Here is an 18,524-nt window from a genome sequence, read left to right as displayed (position 1 = left end):
GTGACCTGGTGTAATACAACAATCCTTATTTATTGTATATATTTATTAATATTAATTAGATATAATAGAAATAAAACACTAATACAGGCATGCAAGTAAAATACAAACAGAAGTCTGACAAATTAAAATTTTCCAGCAATTTCTATATTATATGAAAAAAGTTGTTATACCAGCGGTATAACATGGGAGAATACAACACTCTTGTGGAAGAAAGTTACAAATTAACAGTAATGTTATCCAGAAATTGTTGGCTCATATAATCAGTATCCATCTCTAATTTCTATTATGGGTTAACTTAGACAAGAAGAAGCTACATAGTTTCTGAAAAATCATGTCTATTTTCCTTTCAGTGTTTTTTAAAGAAGTAGTCAGTGTGCCAAGAACTACAAAGTTTTTGCTCATTTCCATTAAAAGTGTGGATATCTCACTTATGCATTCATATGAATATACAAAACATACTGAGGTTCTACGTGACTGAAACTGTGCTTTAAAATAAGGAGGTTTTTAACCTATAGAAACAATCTACAACACCACTGCTGCACATAATGTTTGCTAATCGATCTTCTATTTTCATTTATTACTTTTTTCCCTTATACTTAGTCAGAATAATAACCCCGTCACTGGCATATAAGTCACTGTCAAGAGTCCTTCACTCATTACTATGTAATAAAATACCAATTTTAATAAATTACAGAAGATAATTATACTTAAAATGTCTGCATGTGATAGCACATACTTGTTCTTCTGGTACAAGAAGTATGGCTTGTGAATACATATATATGGGTTAACATGTATTCTGAAACATGTTTAGTTGCAAAACCTGTTTCAGGCAAATTTAAATTTTAAATATCTGCCATTAATTTGCTCCACCTTAAGCTCCGAGTGTGTGATTAGGCTTACCAATTAACGCACTTGCTAATTTTCATTCTGAACCAAGCAACAATTGAATCTAATTCATCGTTCAGGAATTAAGTTTGTGTAATAAGGTTAACCTAATGGAGGCATCATAGAAAACATTTGACCTAAGAACATGTTTTTATCATCAAATAATTATTCTTTGTTTCACAAAGGACTTCACATTGTTAGATTCAAGTATGGTTTGAAGTTTTCCTGGTGATGAACGTGTCTTCACAGTTAACCATTAACCATAGTTTGTAACAGTTAACCATTAAGCATAGTTTGTAATAGAGCTGATGAATAAATGAAATATATAAAATAACAAACACAATGAAACACACATGCTTTAACTGGAACTTAAACCAAAAACATTCAACAAAGAGTCATGAGTACAGCACCAAATGTACTTGGCCACTAGACCCTAGAGAACTTCTTCATGTTAGTTACATTAGTTAAGAGGTAGATGGTTCTATCAATGGATTGACAAGAATAGAGGCTACAGGCAGCTGTTCTTGGAAAGACACCAGTGAAAAGGTGGACATTTTTGTGAGGATTTGCAAATTGAGTCTAGAGACAAAAATTTGAATCCTTGAGTGAAGAAATGAATCAGTCAGATATTGGGTCTAGGACATGGAATATTGGGTCTACGACATGGAATCTGGATATTTCAAGTATTCAAATTCTTCTAGATTCAGATAATATTGGTTTCTGATTTGAACAACCGTACCTATTGAGACAGTACTGCAGAATGTCAGACTCCTTACTCCATGAAGAAACAAATTCATTCACTGCATCAAAATTTACTATCATGTTTTCTACATTACTTTGGTTTGAACAAACATATATGCAGATAATTTGTACTAAACAAAATCACGCATGCACACACAAAACACTTAATGAAATGTACATACCTTATTAAAGTATTAACGCATATGAAAGACTCCACTTTTTGAGTGTTTTTATCAAATTCAAGGTACCCATGTGTTCGGAGGTAGATAAACTGACCATTCTTTGCTAGGAGTCTATAAACGCTGCTCCCACAACCTTCTGGACTCCCATACACTACAAAAAAGGAAAGATTAATTAAATACGTATGTCAGTATCTGTAAGATTTTGTTTAAAAATACTATTATACAAGACATGGGCATCAAGGGGTAAAAGGTCGAACCAGTCCATCAAACCTTCCCTCCCTGGGAATTGGTATCATTCATTTTAAGTTACAAAAAGAGCAGAAAGCTTGTTATTTTTATGGTTAATAACAGATATACAGTTCAGTTACATGGTATTCAGACAGAAAAAATAAACAAAAAATGAATTAGATCAAGAAATTGAGTGTAAATAGAGAAACTAGGTCATGTATTCACACATAATCCAAGGAATAAATGGTTCCACTGTTTCTAAAACTCAAAAAATGAGATATCTTATGAGAGAAGGCACACAACAAACTTTTATGACTAAAAATACAAAAAAAAACCACTTCTAAAGCCTTTTTCTTGAACAAAATGTGTAACAAAATGGAATAACAATGCATTTCAACAACAGTATGAAATGCATAAAAACATAATGAAACAATTGTGCTGAACATTCATTCATCTGGTGTATTAAGTAGAATAATAATTACAACAACAATAATGATAGGAATAAATGGACTTATATTGGTTGATGATAGTTATTGTTTTATATTAATTATTATTATTTCTACTATTCAAATTTTTACGCAGAGGGTATACGGAAACTTGTGCCACGCTATCAGAAATGTCTGAAGGTTAATGGTGACTACTCGCATTATAATTCATAATTTTTGATACTTTTAGTATATTAAAAACATATGATAAATCTATAAGGCTCTAATATTCTGGGCATGCCCATGACACAAGATAACTCACCAAGTTTTATAAGTTCAACAGATGTCGAAATCATACTCGAGCACTGGCCAAGTGTTTTCTGGCATCTGAAGCTCACAAACTACTTCAACTATAGGCTTTTTCAAACCATCCAAATTTCGAACTTTCTCTGAGACACACAGTTTTTAATGAGACCCAATGAAAACATTGACTGAGGCAATAGACATTCTTATAATATTTTTGCATGTGCATGACTACTGGTGATGCACCAGTGACCTTGAAAGTGCAATAAAACTAATCTTGGAGAAATTTTCAATTCAAGATGAGAATATATATGGAGTAGTTCTCGCATTATAATTCATAATTTTTGATACTTTTAGTATATTAAAAACATATGATAAATCTATAAGGCTCTAATATTTCCATTTTGTTAAAATTCCATGTAAATAAACATTGTTTCATTGAGTACTACTTTGATAGTGAATATTATATTATATACTGCAAGTAAAAAAAAAAGGCCTGATATTTTTTAAAAAACAAGAAAATGATAGGAGAAGAAATTTATTGTTTGATAAACAAGTACATACCTTGACTACTTTTCGACGTAGTCACCATTAACCTTCAGACATTTCTGATAGCGTGGCACAAGTTTCCGTATACCCTCTGCGTAAAAATCTGTCGCCTGAGAGTGCAGCCAGTCCAGAACTGATGTCTTGAGCACATCACTGTCGTTGAAACGCTTCAATGCAAGCCACTTTTTCAGGTGAAGAAAAAGAAAGAAATCGCTGGGGGCAAGGTCAGGGCTGTAAGGGGGATGACTGAATAGTCCCCATCGAAAACTTTGAATTGTCTCAACAGTACGAGCAGCTGTGTGTGGGCAGGCATTGTCATGGATCAGAAGAAAATCAGAGCGTAGCATTCCTCTCCGCCGATTTTGGATAGCACGTCGCACATTATTCAGTGTTTCGCAATACCCCAGGTTGTCAGTCACAATTCGATGCACTGTTTTCACAGACACTTCTGGAAACTCTTTGGCAAGTTCAGATATTGTGAACCGGCGATTGGAACACACTTTCTTGTTAACGCGTTCCACCAGATCGTCCGTCTGAACACTAGGCCTTCCTCTACGCTCATCCTCATGGACTTTTGAATGCCCTTCCCGAAACCCTCTGCACCATTGCCTGACCTTTCCTTTACTCATCACTATTGGTCCATAAATGGCACACAATTCCCGATGGATTTCAGCTGCATTCTGTCCTTTGGCGTTCAGAAATCGTATGACAGATCTCACTTCACATTTGGTGGGATTTTGTATTATGGCAGCCATTTCACCTTACTGCTACTCGCACGTACCCAACCCCACTCTGACGATTCTATCTCTGTTGCAAGCACAGAATACTAGGGCATGCTCAACTTCATCAGTGTTGCCAACCCCATGTAAAAAATTATCGGCCCTTTTTTTTGACATGCGCCTCATAATAAATAACGAAAAAAAGAATAAGAGATAGTCTGATAGATATTGTGAAAAGTTTGTCAAATGTATTCTCCTTGACACTGGCCTTTGGTCTTAACTCACACATGGGCGAAAATAGATAATACTGATAAAGGGGACTGCCAGATTGAACTATATTGGAAAGAAAACTGACCTCCTTTCTGTCTTGATACTTAAATGCACACTTTGCAAATAAAAGAATAAATGTCACATGTTTTCATTTAAATATCTTGTTACACCACATTGCCCTTATATTGACAAGGATGAGACAGAGAGAAGTTAAAACAGATATGTATTGATTGATTGATTTGGTGTTTTAAGTCCACTTTATGCACAGTAAGGCTAATCGGGACTGGACCTACAGTTTAAAGTGGGATACGAAAAACTATGTGCCTCCACCGGGTATCGAACCTGGGAGCCCTTAATTACAATGCTATAAACTGCACCATCGGGAAGGCCAACAAATACGTATGTATGGTAATATCTGCAATACTACTGTGTATACCTTTTTCGGTTGTTCTAATTCTCAGGTTTGATGATGTAGATAAGAAACACTGATTTGGGGGGGGGGGGGGGGTATGGTATTCCTTATGCCTTTCTGAGCTGTTTTATCATTACTTAATTTCAGATTAAATATAGAGAAAGGGACAGATATACACTGTTCAAAACAATTAGGAGATTATGGAAAATATCCGGATGTTGATGTGTTGTCAATGACATTATGAATAAAAAAAAGGGGCACAATATCATTCCGTGGCATGAAACAGCAACATTGCTGCATGTAGACATGCGACTCAGACATTTGTGCCTCCAAAAGGTAGGTAGACATGGGAAGTGTGCAGTATTGTTGTGGGAATCACAGTAGTGGTCCACAAACAGTGTAAGAGTTTGTGGTGGAACATGGGTAAGTGGTACAGCGTGATTTACCAGAATCAATGGAGTGGAGAGCCATAGGAAGGATAGAAGCTTTACAAACACAGCGAGGGGTGGCAGTATCCCTTGGGAGTGTCCCAAAGTGTTATTTCTTGCCTGTGGACTGTTCCAAATGATGGAAAATGTATGATGAAGGCAAGGTGAAGACCATCCACAAGCAACAACAACACGAGACAACTGGTACCTCTCATTAACAAACTGCAGCAGTTGCCTTCCTGAAGGTGGCTTGTATGCATGTGGGCTCATGGTGTATGTTCCATTAACTGCATAACACCATACAGCCGTAAAGAGTAATTGGGGGGCAAGCCAGATGCAGTAGGGTTCTGTTCTCCAATGATTTGGAATTCAGTTTCCCGCCTGACAATCAAGTGTCTTCATCTGAAGGAAACATGTAATAAATAACCCAGATTTTGTGCAAGAAACATCTCAATATGGTGCTGGTGGACCAATGAAGTGGGCTGGAATCATTATTGGTGGACTTACGGACATCACTTGAAATGGTAGTTTGACAGTCCTTATATATAGGGACAAAATAATGAAATCTCAGGTCTCTTGCCATGCCACACGCAGGTACAATTGATAATACCTGTTCTCACAGAGCTCTGATGGGAGACAACTTGCTACAATGTGGGATGAACTTGGCAGAGGTATTTGAGCTAAGCCATTAATTCTCTCAACTCTTCTAGGGCTGGAGATTGGCCTAAGTGAAGAGTGGCACAAAGCTCTCACTGGTCATCTCATGGAGTCCATGTCACACAGATGTGCTGCGGTGTAGGCCGTTTAAGGAAACCACACACCATACCAGGGGACAATTACTGTTGTGACCATGTCTGTTTCTAAGCTGTTCTATTGCTACACACATTGCTCTATAGTGACGCACATCATTTCAACACTGCATCACATGATTTAATTTTATCTGTACTAATGAATACTCTACTATATCTGATCTGCAAATAATCTTTCACTTGCATACACATTGATTGGTAGTACATGATTTTCATCTATTTTTTTCTGAACCTCTCTTGATCACCTAATTGTTTTGTGCAGTGTACATGAACATATCTAAAGCTGAGGACTTTACTATGAGGAGTGTGATGTGTTTGTTATTGAAAAAGTGCAGCCAACATAATTTGTAGTCTCATTGTGGTTAAGTTTATAGTTGTTATTATTATCTATCATCCTCATTGTATGCTACATAGCAGCTTTCTGCCCACACACTTACAAAAATGTGCACTCTCAACTCTCAAGACTTATCTAGCACAAAATATACTAATACAGCCAAAATATAAAGACGAGTCAATAGCATATTCAAAAATATGTCAGCAAACTTTAGAAACTCATTTAAATAAGAAGCCAACTAAAACAAAATAATTAGTTGTGATTGCAAGCATCCCTCACCTCCCTTCTCAACCCCAGTGCTGTCTACGCCTCCAAATAAAAAAAGATTTGGCAGAAGATATATGAATTTAGAAGTAACTAACATTTTCAGAGGAAACAATATTTGGTCAAAATCCTATAAACAATATATTTTGGGATTGATGATCTAGGTTTATTGTACAGGGATTTCCTAAAGTACTTGCCACATTTAAATTCACTATAACTTCATAACAAACAGATAAAGTTCAGTGATATAAAGTTTGTACTCCACAGCAGTCTTTAAAGTTTTACCTGGCAAAACTGCATGTTGAGAGGATCACGTGACTGCGAGCAATCAGGTGATTCCACGATTGCATCGATTTAGGAGAATTCAGTGTGTTTTGTGGTATGCAGAGCTGAAATCATGCATTCTGGTGCGTGAATTACAAACCTACAAGGATGGCCCAAAATTGAATGTGTGGTGCGCTGTGTCGACGGATCGCCTAATCGAGCCTTTCTTCTCAGAGGAAGATATCGTGGTGGGCACTACCGACCTCAACATTCTGCAGACTTTCCTCCTTCCACAGCTGATTGCAGTTCGTATCAAGCATGACAGGACACCTCCCCTTTCACTCTTGCAGTCAGAAACTTCCTGGATAAAGAATTCTGAGGCAGGTGGATTGGTTGCAGAGTACACACATCATGGCCCACAAGTTTGGTAGACCTGGCTCTGTGTAACTTTTGGCTGTGGAGATATGTCAAGATGGAAATGTACGTGGAAAAGCCAAGAGATCTGGATGACTTCAAAGCAAAGATATCTGCAGTTATCATGGGGTTTTTCGGATGAGCTGAGTCAGAAAGCCATCCTGGGTTCAGGACGAGATCGCTAGAATGTATCGACGTGAATGGTGCTCTGTTGGAGGTGTGGTGATGAGGATGACAGACATGCAGTACTGCCAGGTAAAATGTTAAAGACCGCCGTGAAGTACAAACTTCATTTCACTGAAATATCTTGTTCATTACGAAGTTCTAGTGAATTTAAATGTGGGAAGGGCTTTAGGAAAACCCTGTATATGTAGCTGAAATTTGATCACACTTTTTGGGGGGAGCAGGGAGGTTACTTAACTTTTGGATGAATGCTGATAGAGAATTTTCTACCAAACCAATTTGAAATTTCACTTCACATATTGGATTTTGCGACACTTTCATGGAGAGGGTAACCCACAAGGGAAAGCAATAGAATATATTTTTAAAAAACTTTCTATTAATTGTCTTTTTTAAAGTACAAAGGTAAAAGCCATGAGGGCACATAGTGAGTGTTGAGATGGGGTTCCATTTATACTTAGTATAGACTAGTGAAAATGGTGTGGTCAGCAACATGATCAAGTCACCTTTAACTTGTGAACGTATTGAACCCAAAGGCCACTTCATATTGTAGGGGAAAATCTCACCTGAGATCACCCACTGCAGGAACCAAACTTGGGTCTCCTGCGTGCCAGTCAGATGCAAAATTGACCAATGCATCGAAGTACTAGCAAACATGTAATGATTCTTTTTTTAAATGTACTTACTCTGTCGAAGAGCAATCATGGTCCATCTGCTGTCTTCTTGGTGCATGAAAGTAAAGGCAGACATACCAGACACTTCCTCTGTCAAGTAGCCAGCCACCACAGAGATCCTGCAAAATAAAAATCACTATTAAGAACCGTTCTCACTGGGAAAATGCTTTATAAACTAAAAAGCAAAGACACATGAAAAACATTCAATGCATGGATATAGCCTATCAATTTTTGGAACGACTGAAGATGACCGGACCCCTTTCCGATTTTCTTCCTATTTGGCATACTCACTAATTGAGGCCTCCTAATCACGAATCTGAAGTTAAAAGTTGTCGGAAACATCTAGAAATTGCAAAATAAGCGAAAATAAGGTGTTAAGTTTTCGGAATGGAAACCGTTGATTTTCACGAAATTTTTTGTCTCGTATATATTCCTGACACTACCATGACACAAAATTTTAACTATGTTTGCCTAACCTAACTGAAACTAACCTAACCACACGTCAATAGTTTGTGGGGCTAGCGCCAATGGTTCATGGGGCTAGCGTCAATGGTTCGCAATTATTTTGCAATTTCTAGATGTTTCCGACAAATTTTAACTTCAGATTCGTCATTAGCAGGCCTCAATTAGTAAGTATGCCAAATATGAAGAAAATCGGAGAGGGGTCCGGTCATCTTCAGTCATACCCAATTTTTTTATGTTACCATTCTAGTTTCTTTACAATTAAAAACGACAGAGAAACATTATCCACAGGAGGAATAACAGAAAATTCTGGAAATTTCATAGATTTGGTGAAATTACTTTCAAAATATGACCAAGTACTACAAGAACATTTGAGACATGTACAACAAAATGAGATTCACAATTATCATCTAAGTTCTGAAATAATAAGCAACAAAGTCAGAATGGCTACATAAAAATTTGGTCAAATGAGCAAAGTTCAGAGAATTCAGTTTCAATGTTATTACTTTCTTTAAGTTCGTAACTTCTTCTTCCTGAATTATTTTGTAAAGATCGAGTTGAAACCTCTGCCTGGGATGGTGTTTTCTAAAACGTATTTTTTACTGTTACCGCAGTCGATCCTAATGCTGGCAAGGGAAGTGGGGAGAGGGGAAGCGACCAATCCAGCACGATAAGAAACGCAGCAGTCAGTACAACGAGGTTCACGTAGTACTTTTTCCCACCGCGTCGGAACTCTCGGCGCCACTTCCCTTCCAGAAGTAGGACCGCCTGCCGTAAGAGTAGAAAAGACCTATAGTTGTTGACTACTTCGTCTCGCTTTGGAAAAATATTTACAATGCCATGTTTGACCTGTGGGTTTCCCATGCACATTTTAAAACAACATTGCAGTTTTGATACTGTTTTAACACATTCCACCTAGGAGCTCATTGCAATATATCTAACAGGTATCAACTTGCTCCAAATAATACCTTGTAGTAGTTGGAAATAGTGTTTGTTTACATTTCGCGTAGGCCACTGGAATGAGCTAAATTGATTGAATTTATTAAAATCAATCAATGCTGCATTACCGGCCATTTTCCAAGGTTGCCAGGTTCTCTATTATTAATGGGGCTGTTCACTGCCAAACATTTCAGCTTGTTGTGTCCCTGAAGAATTTCGTTCGTCACCTGCTTGCCCTAAGCTTTACATTGGAGCAGGGGTAGCCACAGGGGGGTTTCATGACGCGCCTGCGTCATGGAATTTTTTTTGGGGGGGACAAAATTTTATACCAATTCTATATATCTTCACACAAAAATGGGGGGGAGGTCGTATCGTTTCATCGACTTGTTATTTATTTTTAGTTTTGGTTATTATGTTTAGTTTTTCGACCTACCTGTGGGTGATCGCGGCGGAAGGGTTCAAAGGAAACACCCCTCTTATGCCTTTAGAATCGGTTTGGATAGAGTGGGGGGGCGTGGTATTTGCATTAATACAAGGTTAGTCGAGCAGACAAACTGTGCAGAATAAGGTTTACTAACAGAGAATGCCATGGCGTCCAGTGAAATTATTTGCGCCCTATTAAATCAATATTGTTTTCAATTGCAAAAATTAGATCTAAATATTTTCTTGCTCGCTTCGCTCGCATTCTATTTGTTTTCTGTGATGTAATGTATTTAAATAATATGTGTTGTATATTTGTATTGAATAAGATTTGAATACGTACACAATTTAGTGTTAGCTTGTTCCACATGTATTTCTATTTTATGTCGCTCCATGTTGCATATGTGTAAAACATATGCTGTACATTAAAAGTTACACATGTATCTTCAAAATGCATTTATCATTCATTTTCTGCCGTTCATTATTAGCTAATGTGAAATTGACGGTGTTGAAAAAATATTTGAAATCGTTTCTTCCAAACAAATACTTTAACATAGACTTCTACCCTCATTTTGCTTAATTTATGAGGATAATAACGTCTTTGATACTACTACTATTACTACTACTACTACTACTACTACTACTACTACTGGTAGTAGTAGTAATAATTATAATAATAATATTAATAAAGCCATTATTAATGTTATTATTATTGGTACGTTTATTCTGGTACTTGCCCCCCCTCCTCAGACAAAAATTCGTGGTTGCACCTCTAGTATTAAATTTTCCGTAAATTTTGTCGGACAAAAATAATGTGAATAATAAATTCTGCATAAAAGGGGGAATGAATGTTCTACCTTTTTGGGGGGAGTGCATCATGGGCCTTGGAGGGGGGGATGGGCACCCCTGCATTGGAGAGCGATAGAATGGCTATTCAAACGTTATTTTCAAGGAAGGTAAGAATTTCTCGTGCAAATCGATAACAAAAATGCGTTTAGCAAACCTTTAAGATTATGTAGCAAGTCATAAGTTTCCGAAAATTACGTTCTCCTGAACCTAAAAATTAATATATTAAAGCGCAACGGCAGGGTAGCTCAGACGGGCTAAATATAGTATGGTTATGCACAAAGAGCACTAAACTTGACGTAATTTTCGTCGTCCCTAGCTGCCATGGGTCTATAATACAAAAATTTAAGATTTTTACACTACGCTTTTATGTTTCCTCTTGTTGCGAGTATGTGTAATTCAACGGCGGGAGTAGGAATCGGAGAAACTCACCATATTACAAAGAAAAATGTATTAAGTGAGTAAGTGCATGGTATTTATTATTATACACTATGCGCTATCCGATAACTTAATATTAACATTTATTTTCTTTGTATTAAGCATACATTGCACCCTCCATATTTTTGTCCTTTTTGTTTCGGATTACAACCATTTTAAAATTATAATTCCTGTAAATAAGAAAGCCCTAGAATTTGCGAAACATGAAACAGAATATAAAATATTTTTTGTAATAACTATTCTTCTCGATAAATGTGTATGTATTAAATAGAGAACCATATTTACTAGCCATGAGGAAAAGTATGATATCACGTAAAAAAAGGCGTCAGTTATTATTAATAAAAACTATAAAAATAAAAGTACAGTTGCGTGGAATTATTATGTATTATTCTTTATCATATTCACAAGAATAAAGAACTTAAATTGTGAAAATTGTAAGTGACGTAAACAAGTGCTGCGCAAATTTTAAGGTTTTTTTTTTTTTTTAGTTCCGATATCTTTTCTGTGGTTGACGATCGTCTTATTAAAGTTCTTAGTTTCACAGCACTGATTATTTATCCATCATGTTCCGACATAATTTGTGAGGTTAAGATTAAATTAAACTTGCAATTTAATGTAATAGCAGCACCTTCAGCATCGAATTCCCCATGTATTTAAATGGGAGAACAATTGCCCATCAAAAGCGTGGGGACACAACAGGGGTGCTGCCATCTACAGTAGTTTGCTTTGACCAGGCCCATTGGGAGCGACATCGCCACTGTTTAGAAGTCGTGAGCGATTTCGGCCCCAGGAAAAGCAGATAAGACATTTTTCGGGAGAGTGAAATTATTAATTTTAATCTTTAATCAGTAATTATTATTATTATTATTTAAATTTGACAATACTTTTGCTGACGTATGCTTGAGGATTTTGTATGCATTCACATTGAGATTTCAAAATTAAAGAACAGATTTGGGCCTTGCATTCTAATATCGCCCAAGGTCCTGGCCCTGTAGGTGGTAAATAATAGGTTCAAAACAGTAGCGACGATTGGGTGCCAAAACTGGGAGGGAACTGCTCCCTTTCTCGCCTACCTAATCGCCGCCACTGGTTCAAAACATTATCATGTTCAATTGGCGTCTACCTTCTGCTTCCGTATTGCGCTCCTGCGCCCCAAGAGCGGGGTGGGAGACGATCGAATTGACACCTGGTGGGAAAAGTGACAATTGTACTATTAAGGTGCCTTTGGATTCGGACGACTTCGCCGGCACATGAAAGCGACGACACGGCGCGTTTGCAGATTCGGAGACGGGCATAGAATTCGAGATGTTCAAGGAGTTGGGAATCTCGGCACGCCTTAAAATCAACCAAGAAGATAGGTGATCAAAATATAGCAACTTACCTATGGTCCACGAATATGATCCGACCGTCGAGAAGATGCCTTGTAACGTACTCATCTTTGACAGCCTCCATAAGAGAGAGTTCAGTCACCCGATGATCCCGTACATGTCTTGCCACCGCCACAAGAACATAGTCATTCACGGTGGATGCGGGTTCTGAAAGAGATAAGGAAAGATTACAGAATTGGCATTCAAGATAATTGACAATGTCATTAGTATTTCCATTTTGTGCTCCTAACATTTGTCTAGTTTGTGAATTAGATATAGTATACAGGGTGTCTCAATAAAATGTATACACATTTAGAATGATATAACGTCAGTGCTTGTTATTAAGATACAGTTCATTTTCAAAATTCAAAATAATCTACAGATATAAATCATTTTCTTTGTCAAACACCTATATTCAAGCCGATGACCGTTCTGGTCCAGAGGCACTGCTGGAAACCCGAAGAAATGGAAACACAAGCATCAATAATCATTTCGTTCGGTATTTAGGCGCATTCTCGTTCAATGGTTTCTTTCAATTCGTCGACTCTTGACGGTTTTGTACCGTAAACTTTATATTTTATGCATCCCTGCACAAAAAGTCTAGTGGCGGAGGCCTGCTGAACGCAGAGGGTATTCTTCTGAACCTCTTCTTCCAATCCACTGTTCGGCATATTTTCCCAAAGTACCACTGACAAAACTGCACTCTCCGGTCCGGATAATCTGCATTGAGACATGAGAGCATGGACTCTTCTTGGAATGGAACTCTTCCAATGCGAGTCATGAACGTCCGTAGGATTTTTTCCAGGGGGGCAAAAGGAGGCATATTTTCCCCCATAATAGTGATGCCCCTTCAAAAAACACTATATCAATCTGAAATTACCATGTTTCTTCAACGAATTAATAATAAATTACTGACTGAAATGAGATTATATGTGAAATATATAATTTTTAGGTGGACATCAATTTTCTGGGGGGGAGCCTCCGGACGTCCATGATGCCAGTGTTGATATTCCTGTTAGCGTGTGTACAGATTTTTATGGGACGCCCTTTTTTTCACTGTCCTCATGATACAGTATTTGGAAGTAACGGTTTCCGCTTGCAGGTTATGGGAATTATATGTTGTACGGTTATTTCTTACCTACTGTAAGCCATAACTGTAACTCAGTTTCTTTAAACAATAACTTTTCAAAGATTAGTGGGTTTTGAAGAGTGTTAAATTAGATACTGGGGTGCAAAAGCAAATTTAGCATCAAAACAACAATAAATTGAGTGGACCCTTTTGAAAATTTGTTGAGGGTGTGTATTGGGAAATGCTTTGTGGGGTTAATGTGTGGATAAGGCGCTGAATCAACGAGAGGCGGATTCTTGCATCAGCAAAATCAATGATGCGATTGATTTTTAGGCACGACAAAGCAACAATATAAAGAATAACCATGTTCCTTCAAACACTAAACACAAACAAGCTAGTATGATAACGAAACCTCTAGAGTAAAAAAAAAACTGGCCAACCTCCAATAAGGTTACCTTTGCGTTTCTCGCTTTCTCTAAAAGATGAGTTTATTTTAGTAAACAGAAACACAGTTCCAGTCTGTATGTTACCTCTCGCTCTCCTCTAGTTCGACTTCTGTCCCACCTCGTAGGTCTATTTTTAAAACACGAGTTTGATCTAATAATATGGGGCTGTGTAGGCAGAGATTCTTCGGTCATGACCACATGAATTTGGCTTCTGATACTATGGACCTCGGCCAAAGTCTCCCTTTCTGTGGGGGTTCATATCAAAGAAACCTCGCACACTTTTTTGAAATGAGCTACGGTATCAGAAGCTTAAAATCTTGGCACACTGTTTCATTTTTCCTAACCTTACATCAACTGATAGTAAAAGCTCACAAATCTGGCTTCTCGTGTTCGTATAGATATACAAACAGATTCAGGAAAGTGGAGCAGAGTGTGAAAAAATTAAGCGTGAAGATATCGTATTATATCAAATGTGTACTGAAGATTTGCTTTTTACAGGGTGACCACAATTAAAGTTGTCCTATTCAGAGCACTCTGGAGCCCGGTTTGAGCTTCGGATTGCGGTGAAACCTGGTGGAGAAGCTATGGTGATCATAGGGAAGCGAATGCTGACGAAAAAATTAGTTCAAATTTTCACCACTAGGTTGAATTCCCTTGCTCAGAGCCATCTGGAGTTCGTTGGAAGCAACAGATTCCAGTGAAACTTTGATAGAGAAGCTATGGAGACAATGGGGAAGCAAATGCCTACGAAAAAAAAATAGTTCAAATTTTCACCGCCAGGTGGCACGGAGGCGTTTCAGTAATAACAACCACTAATTTGAGTTTGTCGGCACAGCAGCGTTCAGTATGCTCCCCGACAACGTGAATGAAGCTTTGGAAGCGAAAGACAGGGTCATCAATGGTCTCACAAAGCGTTTCCCGGGATGTTGTTCACTGTGCCACATTTCAACCTGGTGGTTAAAATCTGTCGTCAGCATTCGCTTCCTCATGGTCTCCATAGCCTCTCTGCCAAGTTTCACCGCAATCCGATGCTTCAAACGGGTTCCATAGGGCTCTGAATAGGGTATCTTTAATTGTAATCACCCGGTACTTCATATGATCATCTTCCTTAAAATGTCTTCGGTAAGCTTTTCAAATGAATAGGAATTTCACATAGCCCTACATTTGGAAGAGAATTTCCGCTCATACGGAATCATTAAAACACGCCTCAAAACTCCTATAACTCCAAAAACTCTTTTGTATTCCTTTTTGGCAAACAAGCCATAATGTGTAAGTTATAGGAATGTCAGAGCGTTTCCCTATTTCCTCCTGGCTGTACAGTAGCTACTGCTCGGCAAATTGCTCATGACGATTTTCGCCGGCGTTTCTTTTGCATCCTACCTGTTTTTAAGAATGGATTGTGATGTATGGTAATGAAGAGGCTGTCATCAACTTCCTTGGCATTTTGTTTCAATTCTTCAAGTTCTTCGCAAAACAAAAGAGAATAAGCTAGCGATGGGTCAATTTGCTTTGTAATACTGATGCATCCCACTCTACATACATACGTGTGTTTTATGCATGCACGCATGTTCAATTCAAGATTTGAAGTCATGGATAATAAATAGCCTACATAAAACTGAACTCCGTGGGGCAATACCTGCCAAACCTCTTTTCATTGGACTCGTATAGAGTCTCCTATTTCTTTCAAGTAGCCTTCCAGTTACTTTCAAAGTCATTTTGGGACGAACTCTGGACCATTTACAGATTTGGTGTGAGAATCTGCAACGCCAGAAGACAACAACACTAAATTTGAAACTATTTGCTTTAAAATTCTTCTGTAACTTTTTGCATAAAATGTATTAATATATTACTGCTTTTTCGCCAACAATGACGAACACTTAAAATAATATTATGTACATAGTTTCATAATACTAAGAAGATGCCTTGTCTGAGGACGTTTTAAAACAAGGAACAGTGCCTGCTTCATTTATATTTGAAAATCTAATGGATATATTATTCGTTCTTGGTGGATCTAGCTGGAAGGGATCCCAGGACTGATTATATAAACATCAATTACTCATTCTTGAATTCGAATTCCGGGACACTTCATGCAAGTCACACTACACAAATATGATGCAAAAATAAAAACAATAATAAAAGCACGGTTGCAAAGTTATTTCGCATCTCCTGAGTCGTGATAGAATAGCGTGGGGTACGATGCCGTAGACTATAAGTTTACGTCTACATGCGTTGTCTACTCGTAATCTACGCGTAGATTAGATTGGGATGTAGTTTACATAGACTACGTAGACAATCTAAAGTGCATTAAAATTAATTTTCAAGGGTTTCGTGAAAAGAGAGTGACATTTTCAACTATATTGGTTCCTAACGAACTGAAAAGAATCCTATTTACAACAAAATTTCTCTTCTCTTCTATTATCAACTATGGAAGAAGATAAATAGTATGAAAAAAACAACAGATGGCAGTCGTGAGGCAAGAGTGGTCTTTTTCCCATAAAACACTATAATATTTCCTATGTTAGGTTTCTTTCCTAGGTGAGAAATTATTCGAATCTGGAAGAAAGAGTATGAAAAGTTCTCCTCACACATCAGCAACTGATACGCAGTATAATTTTATTTTAATTCCACGGCGCCCTTTGCTAAGTTATCACCTTTCGTATGTTGTTTACATAGATTACGTCATCTACGTCTATAAAATTGTCTACGTGTAGAATGTAGACTATCGTTGTTTACGCGTAGACGTACATCACTGGTATGTGTGAAAATATTGCATGGGAGATCAGGCACACTTATCCCTAAATGCAAAATGACGTTTCTTTCAAAGCCGACGGCAAGAGTAAGAGTATGCAAATTGCCCATTATCGTGTTCAGTCGCTGTCTTTTCCGCAATGAGAGTATAATGAATCGAAATAAAAAACCCAATAAGCATAGGACATCTAATTCAACATTAGTACAATTCCCTTCTTTGAAACAACAACCCGATACGTTGGGGTCAAACTTAATACGCAATTATGAGTATTAGATCTTTAAAAATGTAAAATGTACGAATGTCATAGAATTTCTGTCAAATATTTATCCATACATTTCTAATAATGAATTGTGACGCACCAATTTCACTAGATTCAAAACAAGAGAAAATAAGCTGTGACTGTGCGAAATAGTTTTCAACATCTCAATATCCTTTCAGATTTATAAAAACAACAAGTTCCTTAACAAAAGCTGAAAATTGGATTTTGTAATTATATTATATAACTATTTTGAAACTAATAAAGCATTTTCTCCCTCATACCTAGTTCCAGGGTGCCGAGAAAAGGCCGTTGGTTGGGGTCCAATGAATACGCCCCTGGACTGCATAGCCAACATATTAACACGGTTGTTGTAGATGTTATTGAGCCCTGTAAATACCCACATACAACAAATGACAATGGAATTTGTGAACCCCGCCTTACATTCCCTAGGAGAACCAATGCTCATCCAAAATCAGCATGGAGTGAACTTGACCCACCTCGTGGCCCGATTCCAGCAACAAAACTTCCGTCGCGAGGGACTGCACCAATCCAGTTCGATTGGACATATACGGTGCGTGAAAATGCAGATGGCGTGCGTGCACGTGTGTGGACGGTTGTCTAAACCGAAGGGGCTTCTGGGGAGAAGAAGTCGGCCAAGGTCAGGCGATGGCACGTGTATTCCTCCACAACGCTCCACAACAACGCTTTCCAGCCCAGGTCTGGCGGCGGCGTAGGTATTTCTAAGGTTTCCAACTCGATTTGTGTTCTGGCTGACTCTTTACTTTGGTCGACGATGCGAGATTCAAGCAGAAAGCACTTATCGCAGAAGTTCATAGTTTGAATCGCTTGTTAGTTATAGAAATAAATGTTCGGAACGTAAACTTTAATTTTTACCTAGCATGTTTTAAAAACAAATTTTCTTTGGAAATGAGTTGCAATTATGAAATACCCACATAAATACTAAACATGTTAAATCGTGTTATATTCAGATTAGATATATCAAAATGATAGTACACCATTGGAAATTTGATAACCACGCAACGATACACTGTCTTACATATTTAAACTGCTACCCTCGCACACAAAAATATCTGGCACCGCACTGAAAAGCAATTTCTACGTAACTGAGGAAAGGGCACTCACAAAGGACATACCCAACCAGGACTCAAATCTGGACTGTCTGTCGGTGGCGAGTTCGTAATTAATTTTATTATTAAAAATATGATAGAATATTATGATTAGGTACATTCAGGAGAAAACCCTTTACTCTTTTCTTAGATTTCCCAATTCTGCCAACAGTAGGCCTTGTTACGTAAATCTAAATCACAATGTTGATGTGGATTACGACCGAAATATGCTTGCAGAAGTGGACTCACAATATTGTATCCGTTCTTACATTTTATTCGAAGTAATTTTATGACTCCTACGTAAGTATGGTGGGCATATTA

General features: G+C 37.7%; 1 protein-coding gene across 3 annotated transcripts in view; it reads right to left on the bottom strand.

Moving 5' to 3' along the window:
* LOC145990965 (uncharacterized) overlaps positions 1–18,524 on the bottom strand; it is a 361,786-nt gene that overhangs the window by 28,961 nt on the left and 314,301 nt on the right. For all 3 annotated transcript variants that reach the window (XM_083126550.1, XM_083126551.1, XM_083126552.1), the window contains 3 exons: positions 12,568–12,721; positions 8,094–8,200; positions 1,809–1,959 (listed from right to left, as the gene is read on the bottom strand). In XM_083126550.1, coding sequence (XP_082982676.1) covers positions 1,809–1,959; positions 8,094–8,200; positions 12,568–12,721 — 412 coding nt within the window. The remainder of the gene's footprint in view (positions 1–1,808; positions 1,960–8,093; positions 8,201–12,567; positions 12,722–18,524) is intronic.

Source organism: Lepisma saccharinum, chromosome 8 (genome assembly GCF_977018435.1).
Source record: "Lepisma saccharinum chromosome 8, izLepSacc3.1, whole genome shotgun sequence".
Classification (NCBI taxonomy): Eukaryota; Metazoa; Arthropoda; class Insecta; order Zygentoma; family Lepismatidae; genus Lepisma; species Lepisma saccharinum.
This window is presented reverse-complemented; position numbering and strand designations above follow the sequence as displayed.